A 17,727-nucleotide genomic window follows, 5' to 3' on the forward strand; every position below is an offset into this window, starting at 1 on the left:
ATGAGCCTCTCACTAATCTCAAATAATGCCATAATAATAGTAGCCATCCCCAAAAGGAATGATTCTTAGTTGACTTTGCAGATAGAATACTCAAAGGGCTGTTCAGCCTGGAGAAGAGAAGGCTGCGTGGGGACCTCACAGCAGCCTTCCAGTATCTGAAGGGAGGCTATAAGGATGCTGGGGAGGGACTATTCATTAGGGACTATAGTGATAGGACAAGGGGTAATGGGTTAAAACTTAAACAGGGGATGTTTAGATTGGATATAAGGAAGAAGTTCTTTACTGTGAGGGTGGTGAGGCACTGGAATGGGCTGCCCAGGAAAGTTGTGAATGCTCCATCCCTGGCGGTGTTCAAGGCCAGGTTGAAAGAAGCCTTGGGTAATATGGTTTAGTGTGAGGTGTCCCTGCCTATGGCAGGGGGGTTGGAATTTGATAATCTTAAGGTCCTTTCCAACCCTAACTGATTCTATGATTCTAAGCTGCATGTTTAACTGACACATTTCAGGAAACCAGATCATTTTCTTTCAGCATATTTGAGCTCTTTTATTGGTGGGAGCACTGGCGAATATCACAAATAGCTAGAGATATTTACAAGAAATTAATTTAATTAAATAAAACAAAACCAAATATTTTTAAACCCATGCAAAACATGCTAATATAGATGTTTGCAAAGTGTAAATGTTGATAATGTCTGTGTGGTAAATGCAAATTATTCTAATTGCACAATTCAATCAAGCTATCTCTAGATTCAAATTCATCCTTAAAACATGTATGTGCTCTTTAAATTCTTTTACCATTAGCTCATTAAGCTCCAAATATAAACTTATATAAATAAATACACTTTGCATTTCAACTCCCTACTCACGTCTCCTCTCCCAAATATAGCTAATATGCACAGTCCTTATCCTTGCTAAAATGCATGCAATTAAGAAATAACCTGTGGGAAGTTACACTGGTTTCAATACAAGTTCTCATTTATATGTCTTATAAGACTTATAAGAACATATAAGGGGAATACAGGGTCTGTGTATAGACTATATGCAAGACCAGCATTCAGCACAAGTAGTTACAATGACTGCTCTGTGCCCTGATGTCCTGGTCTCAACACCTCTCCTCCTCACATGCTCCACAGTAAGTGTGCCTTGGGGAGATTTCAGAGTGCTGGATGAGCCCAGGAGACCTGTTCACTGGTGAGAAAATAATTTAAACTAATTCAAAATCTTTCTGACTTGCTCTCTTTGTCAAAGGCCAGCCTAGCCTGTGCAGATACACTGCATGTAGAAATACTTAAAAATCCAGCCCTTGCCATTCCTTTGACATGCAGTTATCTAATAGCATGAGCTATTGAAAACAGATGGAAATCCATTTTCAGAGTAAAGTGATCTGTGTGCCCAGGTGTTGAAGAGCTGACATTTAAAATGCTGCAAGTGGAGGCTGGCAATGTGACATTTCTGAATTCCCTTTAGCACATGATCATTAGCAAATATCACAATGCAGCGCTGAGAGTTGCAATTGGAGGGTCACATTATTTTTGGAGCACAGAATGGTTTGAAAAAGCCAATTTCAATTTGCCAAGTACTGATGCAAGACCCTTTTGTGCTGAGTAAACATGTTAGTTACACTCTGCCTCATCCACCATAAACTATGCAATCTGAAATATCTGCTGAGTAGCAGTACAACAAACATCATTAACTAAATATCAGTGAACCAACAGTAACCACATAGTGGCACCTAGGACATTTATTTCCTGATTCATGTTCAGATGAATACTGCAGAACTCAGCAACCAGTGTTGCAATTTTTGGTGAAAGGTGGTTGCTACTTTATGAATAAAAACCATAGCGGCATTAATGTTCAACAACTGTTTAACTGAAAAGCAGCATCCTGTTCAACATCTTCATTCATGATCTGAATGATAGGGCACAGTGTAACCTCAGCAAGTCTGCACATAACAGAAGAGGAAAAGAGTTGGGTTGAGCTGCCATTCATAGGGACCTTGATTGTCTCTAGAAATGGGCTGACAGGAACCTCACAAAGTTGAAAATGGAGAAATTCAAAGTCCTGCATCTGTGGAGAAACAATCCCATGCACCAGTACATGCTGGGGTACACCCAGATTCAAAGCAGCTCAGCAGAAAATGACCTGGTGGTCCTGGTGAACACCAAACAATGTGTCCTCGCTGCAAATAAGGCAAATGGTATCATCAGTTACATTAGACAACGTACTGACAGCAGGCTGAGGGACGTGATCCTTCCTTTCTACTCACCACTGGTGAGGCCATACCTGGAGTACAGCTAACAACCACCAGTCTCTGGAGAAGTCTCTGTCCATGATAAATTGACACACTGGAGCCATAGTCTCCGTCTGTCTCTGAAGCAGGAGTATAGCGATGTGTATCCTATACTATCCCACCTTGCATCTAGAGAGTACCTTCTAAGCAGTCCCTGAGGCATCTGGAATGCTTCTGCTGATGGCTGCCTTGTAGATGTATAAATAAAGAGTTTATCAAACCATAAGACAGATTGAGGGCTGCTGCAGAGCACAGACATACCTGTTCTGCTTTCTTCAGCTTTTACTAGTATGAACTCTGATTTAAAGAGTGCCATGGCCTGTTTGTGTCATTGCCAAGTATTTATTCTTCTGTAATGAATCTATCATTTAATCTAGAATCACAGAATAATTTAAGGCAAATGGGACCTTTGGAGGCCATCTGGTCCACATCATTATTGTAATATTTCAAGGAACAGGGATCCCACAGCTTCTCCAAGCAACCTGTTCTAATATTTGATCACCCTAACTGTAAAGAAACCTTTCCTTTTATCCAGTAAGAATTTCCCCTGTTAAAACTTGAACCCATTGCCTCTTTCTTTCACTGTACACTGCCAGGAAGACTACGGGTCCATCGTCTCCATAGGTAATCATTAGGTTGTTGAACACAGACAATTAATTCCACTGTTGGCTTCTCTTCTCCAGACCAAAAAAGCCCAACTCTCAGAGTCTCTTCATTGCATAGTTGTAAGCGGCGAGGAGAAGCAAGACAGGCCAACCCAATATGGGTGATAAGCAAACTTCTACTTTATTTGTGGAGCACTTCGCTTAAATCCGCGTGGTGTTTAGCCACGCCTACTAGTCAGAACAGCATTGGTCAGTTCTACACAGCTTCCTTCACATTCTCCTCCCACATCCGGTACCCGGATACCTGTGAGGCCTACACCTTGCTTTGCTCGCACAAGGCCTCTAAGGATCCATGGCCTTGCTCTTGGAGCCGTTCTGCAACACATAGTCATTGTGCTTTTGTTTCCCTGTGTCAAATACAGCACAGCAACATATGTCCTTCGCTCACTGAAGATACTGAAGTAATGTTTCATTAACCATATTTATTGATGGTGCAAACCTGACTAAGTGGGACTCAACTGTATTGACTAGCCCAAGTGCTCAAGGATTGCTACCATGTGTAGTAAAGGCAGAAACCATTTCTAAAGGCCCAATCCAGAATGTATTGAAATCAGAGTAAAAACTCTTGGCTTTTAGTCAAGACACTCCTGTTTTCAGATCCTTTACAACTTTTTTCACAATGGAACAGAAAAAGAAGAGTTCTCCGCACTCAACTTGGTACTTTTTAATAGGTCCGAGAAACACTTGAAAAGAGTTCCACTGCATTATGCACAAATGAGAATTAAAGTACATTATTCCTCATATATAGAACAGATTTACTTTCATTACACATTGCCTTCAGATCCCTCTGCAGATTTCTAACAGAAGGAGACCCAGTGCACCGTTATACCTTTTTACTCTACAGGAAGCTAATAACTACATCCATTTCCCTAGCTGCAACTGTTTCATGAAGATGCCCACTCATATTTGATGTCTTTTGTGCATTTAAAAATTACAGAAATACTTGCTGACTATATGTATTAATATAGGTCAAATCATGAAGTCCACCTCTAGAGCAAATGGGACCATAGCAGGCATTACACCCTCCCTCCATCACACACAAGGGACTTCTTCTATAGCTATTTGGTGCATAAGTGACTGCCATCCTATGTACAAGCCAGTAGTGGCAGAGCTGGCAGCATACTATCTGTTGGACCAGAGTGGAAACTTAGAGCACTGTATTGTACAGATGGCAACCAAGGGCTACACTTCTAACAAACAGATACCTTTGCTTAGTGAATGGGTATGATGTGGAAGCCAAATCAGAGTGCCTCTCTGATGGAGCAAGCATGCTCCACTGGTCTTTACTCAGACGAATTCCTTTGGCTTCAGCTGAAATTTGCTTAAGTAAAGACTGAAAAATATCTTGGGATTTGACTATTGCAACTCATTTGCTTTCAAGAAGATGGTGATGGTAAAAATAACGATGAGAACTTTGTGATTAATGTCACACAAAAATTTACATATAGAACAATCCTGCACTTCAGAAATTTCTCATGCTCTTAAGGGATTTGGGTAAGTGAAAAGAGAATCTGAAATGAGAGCAGGAGAGCAGGCTTTTGCCCACAGTGCCTTTTTTTTTTTACTACTTTCGCCACCTAGGGAACATTAAAATGGTACTTTTGTCATGACTTTCACAGAAGTGTCCCTGCTTCTCATGTTTTGTTTTGCTTTGGTTGTTGTGTGAATCGTTGTTTTGGGGTTTTTTATTTATTTTTCTTTTTACTATAACTGTGACTTCTGTTATCTTGGGATTTTAGCATGTAGGTGGATGGATGTGACAGTAAGCAGTTGAATCAGTTCAATGAGAACTCTGTGAGCTGCCAAACTAAACCATGAACCCAGCAGGAAGTTAAGCAAGAACAGAAAATTTCCTCCTTAAACTAGGACAACCTAGCAATTGTCTAAAAATAATGCTACATCTGTTCTTCAGCCCTATCACTCAGAGGTATCATTCAGGCACCAAGTGATAAGTAGCACTGAATCACTCAGAGGTGACAGACACTCAGTTTCATGATAAGAGCTACTATAGCCATAGTACATTGGAGACTGCAGGTGTATTTGCTTCAGCACTTAAACCCGCTGTACTCAAATGCAAAAGTGGCATCCAGCTCCTCAGTACCCACTCAGAATAATGAATACTACCCTTCATTTTTCTGAAGGTAGATGAGACTGCTACTGATAGGCTCTTCTAAGAAATTAATCACATTAAAGGTTTTTTTGAAGTAGTATATGCTGCATAAGAAGGGTAGCAGAAAAATAGTAAATCTGGAATTGTTTTACACTAATGACATTATTTTTATGCTCATCTTCAAGCAGAGATTGAGAAAGAATTCATCTAGAAGAATTCATCATTTAGGCAGATTTTCACATACCATATACTAATTAAAAACAACTAAAAGCTTATCTTTGAGTTAACAAAGGATATTCTGGAAAAGGAATCCAGAATTTTTTGAGAATGAACAGAATAAATAGCCAAATGTTATGATGCTTACTCAGCCTCTTTGGTTTACAATATGAGAACAGAATTCCCATCAGATTTGAGGGTGGGTTTTTTTTCATTCTTGTATGCCGGAAATACAAAAGAACAACTCTTTTTTTTTGTATCCAAACAAGCTCATAGTTGATACAAAGCAATCCATATAATCACAAGAATAAAACATACCACGTTTTTGAACCTCAAAACCAATTTGCATCTCATACCCAATACATTTGGGGTAAATGCTTCACTTTTTCTGCTCTGCAAACAGAAAAGAATATACTTTGAACTGCAGAAGAAAATACAGAAAAAAGAAAATAGAATAACATGTTACCATAAATACAGGTGATAATCTAGCTCTTAAAGTCTATAGGTGAAAAGAAAAAAAAAAAAAAATCCACTTTGCTGAATTCCTCATCCTTGTTTTTAATACTTCTCAAGTGCCAACTCTCCTGAAACTCACTTTGAAAAATCAGATTGCAGGACCTGGGCTTTAGCTTGAAAGCAGCCTAGCAGATATAATCAAATATCTTTCATTCATGGGTGGCTATTTTGGATCTCCCTCAGATTAGGGACCAGGTGTCCAGGACAGAAGGATTAAGTTTTCCATTAAAAAATAAATAAACAAACAAGTAATTGTAAGAGATGCAAAACTGGGAATAACAATGAAAGTTAAAAATTCCTGTGCCTTAGCAAAACCTGTGGAAGTTCTAGAGTTTTGTCTGAGCAAGGATTTATTTATAAATGTGTGCATGTTCATTTCATTACAAATGTCTTCACAATTCTTCACATGATCTAACAGGATATGAACACTGAAAGGACAGAGACCTAGTAGAACCAGATTATTTTATCTTCTGTAGTATCTTGAAGAAGTACAGAAGTCATTAAGCAGGATGGCAAAAAAAGGCATTTTCTACTCCTGAAATTAATGGCAGATGGCTTTTCTGGATGCAATCGCCTGTGCATCCTTAATTCCTATCTTTTCTGACAATATAAAAAAAGCTGGAATAATGGGTTACTTGGAGTTTCTGAGTATGAACTACAAAATAACACAGCTGGATTTTTTAAGAGACACCTCATTTACCCCATTTACAATCTGCATATCCATCTCATTTGGTAGCACAATTCATCAGAAGCATTTAAAATGCTGCAGAAAAGCCTTACTGTTCTTCACATTGGCATAGGCTGCTTACCTCCCTCATTTCTATGGTAACATCACCTCTTGTATACATGGGAAAAGTCACGTTCTCACATTATTAGCTGTACTCTCAGCCAGTATTCAAACACACTTCACTCACTGATGGAAACATGGAGGAGAAATTCAACATCAGCTCAACAGCCAGATCTCCACAGATCATGATGTTTCTACCACTGAAGCTATACCTTCAAAAAACAGCAAAGCTTGGGAGGGGCACCACAGCCACTATCAGGTACCCTATGGCAGGTGCTCTCATTTCCACGGATGTAAGGCAAGAGAGCTACTTGGATACAGTTCTTTCAGTAATATATTTATAGAAAAGATGTTTTCTCTCTGGAAGAGTGATTCACAGTGTAGGCAACACTGATCACCAGCCATGTCAGCCATTTCCTGGCAGGCAACAACCTACTTGGAGAATCAAGGGCCAGAGGCAAATTGAGCCAGTCCCCAGCTGTTAGGAAATGTCCATCCTAGACACCAAAAATGTCACTACAAATCAAGACAAATTATTACCTGAAAAAAAAAAATAACATAAGCTGTCTTATCCCATTTCTTTCCCTTAATGTTTCTCTTAAGTGATTTTCTAGCTATTAAAGATCGACCTAGTAATTCCTGACAAAACAAAGCAGAGTCATAAGCACATTCAATTTTCGGCCTGCCCTGAATTTACTATGGCATTCTTGGACGACAGCACTTTCCAGTATCAAGGCTTTAGTGTGCCATCTGGTGGATTTTCAGAATCTGGTACATTTTGTTTCTCTACAAACCCAGTGATATAGAGAAGCCCAATATACTAACAGGAGCACCCAGCTTTTTTGGCCACTGACAGTACCCATCATCTCATCCTGTATTTGCTTAAATCAAATTTTTGCCTGAGGTTAATAACATAACTCTTGAATTTCCAGTCAAATGAGTTTTTACTACTGTAACTATTGTAACTTTAGCTAATCCCTTATTAACTAGTCTCTTAATCAATTGTATATGTAATTGAATGGTGGCTTTCTCAAAAAAAACTTCCACAAAATTAACCTAACAGAATTCCATATTTAGGGCCACAACCTGAGGCCCTCAATTACATTTATATGCTTAATTCTCAATGACCAAACATGCTAGGATTAGTCTCTATTTGGGATGAGAGTCAAAGATGGTGAAGCAAACCATACAACTTCAAACAAAACTGAGAGTTTGAGTACTGATTCTTCATTCTAAGTACCAAAGCAACAAGCATCATTAAAAATACTGTAGGTTTTTATGATACCACATGAAAAATGTGAAGCCACCTAAAATATTTGGGGAAAAAAAAAGAAAAAAAAAAAGGTATTAGTTTTCTACTGTATTGACCCTTTCTTTGTAAATGTGAGACATCTGTACATTTTTCTTTTTTATAGAGCACAAGTTGTGTGACAAGGAAGCTGGGATGGATTCAATTTCAAACCACTCTGAGTCCTTTGAGCACACAGCCCTAAGAAGGAGCGTATCTTCTACTCCAGCATAGTGCCACAGGCATTCTTCCACTCTGCACAAGAAGCTTTATCTTCCATCACAGCTAAGACTTCCAGGGTTTTAATGCTGGATGGAGGCTGCTCTCTGAATGACTGAGCTGCAACTGACACAAAAGAGCATGAATGGGCAGTTGGATGAGGCTTCTACCCAACATACGATGTCATTTCAGAGACCTGGATTGAGGATGGCAATGACTGTATGGGAATAAAAGAAAACACCAGCTGAAAGGTGCTGGATATGTGGCTGATTCTCCTTACTGGAGTCTGGCTTTCTTTCCATAAAGAGAAAACAAGACAAACACAGATAAACAGAAAGGAGAAGAATAGTAGTGACTGAAAATGCAGCTTTTGGATTTGGTCCCAATTGTTACTGGCAACCTGACTGCAAGAGACAAACAGGCTCAGCACAGTTTTATCTGCCACTGTGAGACTTGGCAAATGTACCAACGCTGTGCCGTTCTAGACATTGATTTTAGCTGCCTTTTTGGACACCAGCTGTCTGTCTCATCAGCTGAGACAGACTTTTTAAACTGAAAACTAACATCAAGAAGTAAAAAGAAGATAAACAACTAGGGAAGACAAACAAGACAAGAAAGAAATGCGCTGATATCAGGATTTAAGTGTTAAAATCTGGGTGGTTTTAAGAACTGAACTGTTACTTGGTGAGGCAGCATTTGGATTGAGATTGTTCTCTTTCATCAGGACATCTTTTACAACCAGGTAATGCAAACCAAAGTCATATGATGGGTCTGAAGTCTCCAGGAGACTGCGAGACAATGCTGCTTTTGGTCCGGATAAGCTTTGTTGCATCAGCAACCAGTGTGGCCTGACAGGAGTGGGCTCCTGGTATCTACATTGAAAGAGTTTCAAGAAGCCTATTGTGCATTAGGTCTGGCCTGACCCCATAGACTTAATGACCATTAGGATTTACAGCTCATTCTCCAGATTACTTTAGCTTGAACGGAAATCTGGAAGTCCCAAGAGCACTTTACAATGAAATCCAAAGCACAGTAGCAGGGATAAGTGGAGATTCAATTATAAAGTGCAGAGCTGATCTCTGTAGAGAGTTTTCTGGGGACAGAAGTCCATGAGGACAACCCCAGATTGGTACAGTAGCAGAAAGAGGAAGCTCTTTTGGCACCACCTTGCCCAACCTGCCTACAGGGAGAAAGACACAAATTCACATTTTTGTTCATGTTGCCTTTCTGTCTTGTTCTGAGTATTTCTTGAAGGAGCATAGTCAGGTTTTTGTTATCCTGAATAAATTAGAGTGTAGCCCTTAGTGTATTATATGTCTTCACTGCAAATTAAATCCACTCATAAATAAGGGTTATAAAATGTATATTTTATTTAAGAATAGAAGTGCAGGAGTTACTGTATAAGGTCTTTAACTGAGATTGAAAGCACATCGCAAAGTTTAAGTATCATCTAAATAGATAAAAAATACAGATACTGCTGGCAGAAAACTGAAAGCATATAACATATAATTAATTTCAACCAACATTAAATACCTTGGAGAATTAAAGACACAAGAGAATACAGATTACAGTAGTTTAAGACATTTTTCCTTTAATTTTGCAAGTTCAGTATGACATCTGAAAGCCATTTTTATGTCAGTTCTTTCACACTAATCCAACTTTACTTGCAGTAAAGTACTGCAAATTATACCATTTGTTTTACATGTGAAAACTAACAACATCCTGTCTTCACAGTACATCCAGTCAAAGAAAACCTTCTGGTGATGTAGTACTTGAGTAGTTTCCACTGCTTTTGCATCACATAACATTTTATAGGAAGTTCAAGGACTTCTGACATAAGGCTTGTTTTTACAGAGCAACAGTGTTTCTGAAGCCTCCACAACATAAAAGGAATTTTAGCACCTTTAATAAATATATATAAATTATTTTTATAACTCTGCATGTGGATCCAGTAAGTTTCAAAGTGTACATTTACTAAAACAAGCTGGTGTAAGTTTGATTTTAATCAAAGAAACCTTTGATACCAATACCTCAACACCTTTTCAAGGTTTTGCATGCATCAGTTCAATGAGTTCAAAATAAAATCTTAAGACAATACTGTGAAATTTTGTGCTCGTATAAAGTCTGACTGACACCTCTAGATAAAGCCTTCACTAACTAGCCACAAGTTCAGTTGGTTACAACAGATCAATAAGCTTTCTTTTTTTCCCTATTACTGTGCCTCACTTTGTATGTCATGGCAGTGTGTAGAACACCAGCACCTCTTTTTGTGACTTTTCTAAGTTTTATCTTTCTTCTATCTTCTAGTATGTGGTTAATAAGTGTCACAAAACTTCTCATTATATGCACAAATTAAGATACACACCCTACTAACAGAAAACAAGTTCTGCATTTAAAATTGCCATATATGAAGAACACCATTTAAGGTAATTTGACATCATATCTTTTGTCTAAATTACCAAATATTTAATTTTATGATGACATTGTAACACAGTCTTTTTGTCTAAACCACCAAACATCTGATTTAGGTTCATGGGGAAAATGGATGTGTGAGGAGGGGTCATTAGATGCAGAAATCATATAATCATATGATCACAGACTGGTTTGGGTTGGAAAGGATGTTAAAGCGCTTCCAGCTCCAACCCCCCCCGCCATGGGCAGGGACACCTCCCACTAGCCCAGATTGCGCAAAGCCCCATCCAACCTGGCCTTGAACACTGCCAGGCATGGGGCAGCCACAGCCTCTCTGGGCAACCTGTGCCAGTGCCTTAGCACTCTCACAGTAAAGAACTTCTTCCTTATATCTATCCAAATCAGCTGAACAAAGAAAATTAACAATGCTGATCGTGTAGGTATAAGCTGAAGAGTGGTCTGAGCCACTGTATGTATGGATTACCGGGACAGACCCTCGCTTCTCGGTGCTCCCACAACTACCCGCGCTACCCGGGCCTGCGGTAGAGCCGGCAGGCAGGCGCGACAGCGCGGTACTCTGATATGAACCACCCAGCAGCCACACCGGCTGCTCCGCCATGACGTGCCGCACTCGCGGCGCCCCGACCGCGGTACTTTCCGCCGGCGGCACTCGGAAACGCGTCCTCCGCGACATAGTCATTCCGCGCCGCCGGAGGGTAAGTGACGCCATCGCAGCGCGCCGTGGCGTGTGCAGACGCGGCCACCACCCGTCCGCAGCATGGCCGTGGCGGGGCCGCCGCCCACCGCCGCCGCTATCCCCTCTTTTGCCGTGGCCTGCGGCCTGGTGTGGCAGCGTTATTCGTGCCTGGTGGTGGCGCCGCACCGCAGGCACGTCGCGCTGGCGCCGCGCTACCTGGGCCGCAAGCGCACCGGCATCCGCGCCCAGCTGGACGCCGAGCTCCTGCGGTACTCGGAGAGGTGAGGCCGGGGACCGGGCTTGGCTCGGAGGAGGCCTCAGCCTGCCTGACCTCCCCCGGCACGGTGGTAGATGGCTTCGACTTAACGGTTAACTTTGCCCCCTCTTTTCTTACAGCCTTCAGGGTGTGCCGGTGGCTTACGACAATATTAAAGTGGTGGGCGCGCTCGGGGACATTTACGACGACCAAGGATTCATCCACCTGAACATCGAGGCTGATTTCGTGATCTTCAGCCCCAAGAAAGGGAAGAAACTGGTGGTATGTAAACGTGTTGGCATCTCACGGGGCTGCTTTTCTTTAAAATAAAGCATGGCTTATCTCCGTCATCGTCAGAGGTCTGGGACTTTGGTGGAGTTATGTTTTAGTTTATGTTAGTAGTTTATTGTATAGTTTACAGTAGTTTATTAGCAGCTTGTAGTAGTAGTGTTTATTTGAATTGTCTGTCCCAATATGTGCTAAATACATATGTGTTAAGAAAAAATATATAAAATACATATATTGTGAGAAAAATGTAGGGGGTTTCGTTATGAGCGAGCTAAAGGCAGAACGGAAAGTCTGTAGGACATGGGGTTCCAGAATGTGGGCCCCAGACAAGGAAGTTTGCGGTCAGTGACAGGAACATCTATACACAGTATGTTATATAGGTAAATTTATGTAACTGCAAGGCTTGAACGTATGTGTCAAAAGCAAAGTTCAGAAGTTCATTCGTGAGGAAGACTCAGAGCCTTCCTCCCTACGACCACCAGAGACCCTCCGAGAGCTGTCAAAGGGGAGGGGTTTGGGTTCGCGGAAAATGTAAATCATTTCTCAGAAGAGGGGGAGCATAATCAGGAAACGAAACCTAGAAAGATGTGTAAACTGTAAATATCCACTGCGCAGGTGTGCTCATCTGTCCATAGGTGATGCACTCAGAATGCTGCTGTTAAAGGGCTCTTTGCTTCACAATTTCTGTCTGTGAAATTTTGATTGTTGAGTATGTTTCTCACATATATGTTATGAAAATACTGTATCATCCGGATTTATTATTATACCAGATCATAATTCTGGCTATCACTGATACTGATGCTTCTTTCTGAAGAGCAGATAATTATCAAACAACTTTGCTTGTTCTTACTTGATAGTGGCAGGAATGTTTAGGATGTTCTCACAAGTTTAGTTCCTTAAGTTCAAGAGCAGTACATCAAACTGAAGCCTGCCTTCCCAGGAAAGGAAACGTATGGCTCTCTAAACAGCTGTAAGCTTGTTAATGTCCTTGCATCAGTACTTGAGAAAAAATAAGTTGGCAGTTGGCTTACATTCCTTGTTGTGTCATACCTTTTGCAGCATAGCTTGTGTTTTTCTATCTTTCTAAATGTGATTAAGAAGTGAATGTGTGTTCTTGCTCAGAAAAGAATGAGAAAACCCTCAGTCTTTCATTCATCTTTGAGGAAAACAAAGATCAATGATGTTTGACATATAAATGTGGCAGAAACCCCATGAATGAAGAGCTTAAAAGCTGTGTGGTCTGCATCTTTAGCTGCCAAGTATTTCTGTGCCAGCGTGAAGGCTGTTAGAGGCAAGTAAATCAGACTTAAAATGTCTTTAAAGCAAAGTTGATGGCTGTAGAAAAGAGTTATCTGTTCTATTCAGCTAGCCACTATGGCTAAATCGCTCATTTTGATTATCTTGCAGGTAGAGGTTAATTCTGTTTTTGGAGGAATCATATGAAGAGTGTATAGGGATAGCTTTGATTTTAGTGAAAAATTCTTAACTTATCTGTAGATAAACTGATTTTGTAAGGTATGCATCAACTTTTGTTGAGAAGTGTCCATATAAGGAACTAAATATATACCACATGTGATGTTCACTAGGGTTCATATGATGTTCTTTTTCCTTTTTAGGGTGTAATTAATAAAGTGGCCCCTAGTCATATTGGCTGCCTGATACATGGATGCTTCAATGCTTCTATCCCTAAACCTGAACAAATGTCAGTTGCACAGTGGCAAGACCTGGGGTTAAAAATAGGCGATGAACTGAAATTTCAAGTATTGCACTTAGATTCTGATGCAGCTGGGGTGTTCTTCATTCGAGGAGGACTCACTAAAAGCCGGTATTGTGCCCTACTAAAGAGTATTTTTAACTGTTTTAATGGGTTTGTTACAAGCTCAATGATTTGACTTTATGTCATAATCTTTAAGCTTTCCTTTGTTTTACACAAGCACATACCTATATATAGCTTGTGTTAGTTGCATTAAACTAAACTTTCTAGTGTTAAAGGCGCGTGGAAGTTTTCTCTAGAAAAATATAAGTAGATACTTTTTTAGCTTTAAAAATCTGAGTGTGCTGACCTGTGAATTGTTGATTGCATAAATAAAAATACATGATCAAAATAGCATCCCCAGATGTCTAGCTGTGCTTATGAAAAGCTTAGGCCATTCAAGGGGAGCAGTCTGGTTTCTCAACACAGTGTTTATGTAAGTGTTTACACACACATGCGCACACACACATTAGATAACTACAGACAGCTGTACTTGTGTGACTTAAATGCTTGCTGAAACATCAGAATATCAAAGATGATACAAGAGAATGCATCAGCTTCCTCTTTTCACGTATGCCTCTCTAAATTTTCAGAGCAGTTTGCTAAAAATCTTAATAGTGCTATCTTTAAAAGAGATCAGGTTTATTTTTTTTAAGTGGTCATTTGCTGAGCAATTTTTTTTTCTACTAATCGTAGAATAGTTAGGGTTGGAAGGACCGTAAGATCATCTAGTTCCAAGCCACTGCCATGGGCAGGGACACTTTTCACCAGACTGTGTCACCCAAGGCTCTGTCCAACCTTGCCTTGGAACACTGCCAAGGATGGAGCATTTACCACTTCTTTGGACGTGTTGCAGTGCCTCACCACCCTCACAGTAAAGAACTTCTTTCTTATATCTAACCTAAACTTCTCTTGTTTAAATTTAAACCCATTACTCCTCTTCCTATCACTACAGTCCCTGATGAAGAGTCCCAATGTAGTTTTTAATTAAATGTACAACTTGTCTAGTACTGAAAAAATCATAACATTTTTTCTTTGGTTTTCTTAATCTGAAAGGGTGCTCTAGACTATTTCAGTGAATTTACAATGAAACTTAATGATTTTGTCCTCAGTGCCTCTTGGGACATCTCATGGTTTTTAACTTTTTTCTCCAGTGCTCTCAGTTGCAGGGTAGCTGCTTTTTTTGTTGTTTTGTTTTGTTTTATTTTATTTTGTTTGGGGTTTTTTCTTTCTTCTTTTTTTGATTTTTCTGGCATTGCCTTTGTTTTAACTGCATACTTCAGCAAGGCAACTGCTTGGAAAAAACAGCACCCTGTGTCATGTGTGAACAGGCTGTTGGTTATGCGTGCTTCTGAATAACTTAAGAAGCTTTACTACACAATTTGTAATTATGAATTAGTGGATGAAGGAGTACAAGAAAAAAGGAAAAATCAAAATGGTCTGTACAGCATATATTAGAGGAGGGTTAAATTTGAAAGAAAATACTAATTCTGAGGTAAAAAGTGAGCCATTCAAGTAATAGAAATTACCCTAAAAGTAGTAAATCAGCTTTATGATTTTCTGTAATTAGAGTATCATCTTCTCTGTCTCTTGCTGTTTTTACAAATGCTTATGTTTTATCTACTTAGTGTATATATTGTGCTTTAGCAAATTTTGACATTGGACTGTGTGTGTTGAACTTTAATGTCTCTACATCAGTTTATATTGTATATTTCTTTACAGCATGAAGCCTAAAAAATCTGGGGCTGTCACTGACAGTGCAAATGGAGATGAAACTCAAAAGCTTGACCACCAAGAAAATAGCTTGAATGACTCTGTGGGAGATAATGTTACAGAGAAGCCATTTGATGAGACTAGTAACACTGGGAAGGAAAATGCGGAAGAGCAAAGCGTCAGTGCCATGAATGGATTATGTGATGATAAAAACAAGAAGAAGAAAAAGAAAACACATAAGCCAGAAGAAAATGTATTGCCTACCACTGACTCCAGTGGTTACCAAAGTGACCATAAAAGGTCAAAGAAAAGAAAGCATTGCAGTGAAGTTGAAGCAAGTGAATTATCTCAGCTGTCACAAGAACCCAAAGCTAAAAAAACTAAAAAGGAACTACAGTCTCAAGTGCCTTTCCTGAATAAGAGTTCAGATGTTTTTGATAAGCTGTCACATAGCAAGGAGAAGGTTAGAAAGTAAAATTGTATTTTGTCCTATAACTGTATTGATAGTTACATCAAAGAAACTATCAGGTGATCTAGAGAAAACACATGCAGGTATTTTTCCTGTTTTAACAGTAGGTTGTCAACAAAGCCAATATTCACGTCTGTCTATGGTTGTTAATCTTTTGTCTATGTTATGAAAAATGTAGTTCCAACTTAACCAGCTATTGTGAGTTTCTAAAGCAAGGTCAACTTCTTTGTTGTGTTACAAATATTTTGATTCTGCAAACATGTTTTTAGAGTATTGAATGCCTTTGGCAGGAGAGCAAGTGCTCTTAGAAAAAAGTATTTTTAGCTGTTATTAAAACAATTGTTCTGCACTCTGTGAAGCCTGCAGTGATCTGCAGTATTATCTTTTGCCCTTTGTCTTTTCCTTGCTTCTTTTAGAACAAATTCTTTGCTTTTGGTTTGGCAGTTTTCTGTTGCTCAAAATATGCAGCCCAAACAGACCAGTGGATGAGCTCTAAGGAAGGATTTTTTTTAAAGGGCCTAAGTAAGCTAGCTGCCTTTTGGAAAACATGAGCCTTGATCAAAACTGCCTCTGAATAAATGGTTTGCCTTTGGAAGCATCCCAACCTTTGACAGCCCTCAGACAGTACAGACCGTTGTTGTAAAAAGCATGGGGGTAGTTAGATACCCAAACTGTTAGAGCTCATTTTTTTCCATATACCTGTGAAGAGGTTATGTGATCTGATGCTCTCAGGATTTTTAGGGTTGGCTATGAAAGGGCTGAAATAGTTTCATTATAACAAGGCATATATTTTTCTTACCATAATGTTGATTCTATTCTGCTTTTTAGCTTTTGGAAATTCTGTCATTTCAATAAAGCCTGAAGGAATTGAGTAGACTCAGTTTATAGAGAGAAGATATTTTGTCTTCTGGATTCGTGTGTACACAAGTAAGACTCTGAAAATGAAGCTTCACACTTCTCCAACATTGTCAGTAAATGCATTTTTTAAAGACACAGATCATGATTTTTATGTCATGACTTTACACATCACCAAGTTTGGTTAAATTCGGCTCTAAGGCTTGTAGCAAGCCACTGAGTTGGCTTGATGTTAAGCAGTTAGGAACAATCACAGCCGGGCAATGGCTTCCTGAAATAAGAATAAAAAGATTGCCAATTTTTAGCCAAACAATAGATACGGGTGTAAAGTGCGGGAAGAAAATAGGCTGCATACCCCTACAATGTCTTGCTATGAGAGTTCTCACTGGGCTTGAGATACGTTGCAGTCTAAAACATTTTCAGGTTGTAAAGCAGCAAGGCCCTTAAGCATCAGCAGCAAGGGACCATAAAAAAAGCAGTGCTTCTTCATATTATAAAGATTGTAGGAAAACTTATTGACGGATTATTTCAGCATTTTTCTATTGAGCACTTCTAATTTTATATTGACAAATGTAACAAAGGAAAAAAACCCACTTTCATTTTCTGTAACATTTTTTCCTTGGTGATGTTGCAGCTTTTTCTTACCTCTGAGCAAAAACTGTTCTGTTAATTATATTTCTAGTGGTTAGGAAAGCTTGAGTACAGGGAGTTCTGACACTTCAGGTTTTCTTTGGGTTTTTAATAAATTATAATAATTACAATTATGTTTAGACTTTGTTTCTTTACTGGAGCACACTTTGAAAGATGGTCTAAGAAATTTCAATGAATTTGTGAAAAACTGAGTAGGAGAGAAGGATTTAAAAAATGAGAAAAAGCTGTGAGTTTCTTCAGAAACCCAGAGTACAAAAGGCAAAATTTCAGTTTAATGAAGTTTTTGAGATTTCAGACTCTTTTCTGAGAATAGAAAGAAACTTGAAAAGTTCTTTTTAAGGACATCTCTCTCTTTTCTCCACTGAGCATTTTCAGTCCATTCAAAATGCTTCTATAGTTTTTGGAAGTGTGATGTAAGATATTTGAAATGTGCAAATAGTAATTTCAAATAGAGAAGTATCCCATTCTAGGTATCTGAATTACATTGTTAGGTAGGTAACCAAAAGATTCTTTTTTTTTTTTCCAAATTCATATTATGGTGAA

At 39.2% G+C, this 17,727-nt stretch overlaps 1 protein-coding gene across 1 annotated transcript; it reads left to right on the forward strand.

The window, feature by feature from the left end:
• Positions 1–11,235: 11,235 nt before the first annotated feature.
• POLR1F (RNA polymerase I subunit F) lies at positions 11,236–16,549 on the forward strand. Its single transcript, XM_061469203.1, has 4 exons — positions 11,236–11,480; positions 11,596–11,737; positions 13,360–13,568; positions 15,219–16,549. The coding sequence occupies exons 1-4, from the start codon at positions 11,281–11,283 to the stop codon at positions 15,682–15,684; spliced, it is 1,017 nt and encodes a 338-aa protein (XP_061325187.1). The 5' UTR covers positions 11,236–11,280; the 3' UTR covers positions 15,685–16,549.
• The last annotated feature ends 1,178 nt before the right edge of the window (positions 16,550–17,727 follow it).

The sequence above is a fragment of the Pezoporus flaviventris genome, unplaced genomic scaffold (assembly GCF_033815535.1).
Source record: "Pezoporus flaviventris isolate CSIRO_AGI_PZ_B2104156 unplaced genomic scaffold, CSIRO_AGI_Pfla_v1 ptg000055l, whole genome shotgun sequence".
In the NCBI taxonomy this organism is placed as follows: Eukaryota; Metazoa; Chordata; class Aves; order Psittaciformes; family Psittacidae; genus Pezoporus; species Pezoporus flaviventris.

Bases quoted from the DNA above. Each gene is read 5' to 3' on its own strand.
- POLR1F (XM_061469203.1), top strand. From the start codon at position 11,281: ATGGCCGTGGCGGGGCCGCCGCCCACCGCCGCCGCTATCCCCTCTTTT. The intron at 11,738-13,359 runs GTATGTAAACGT...TTTCCTTTTTAG, and splicing joins AGAAAGGGAAGAAACTGGTG to GGTGTAATTAATAAAGTGGC. The intron at 13,569-15,218 runs GTATTGTGCCCT...ATTTCTTTACAG, and splicing joins GGAGGACTCACTAAAAGCCG to CATGAAGCCTAAAAAATCTG.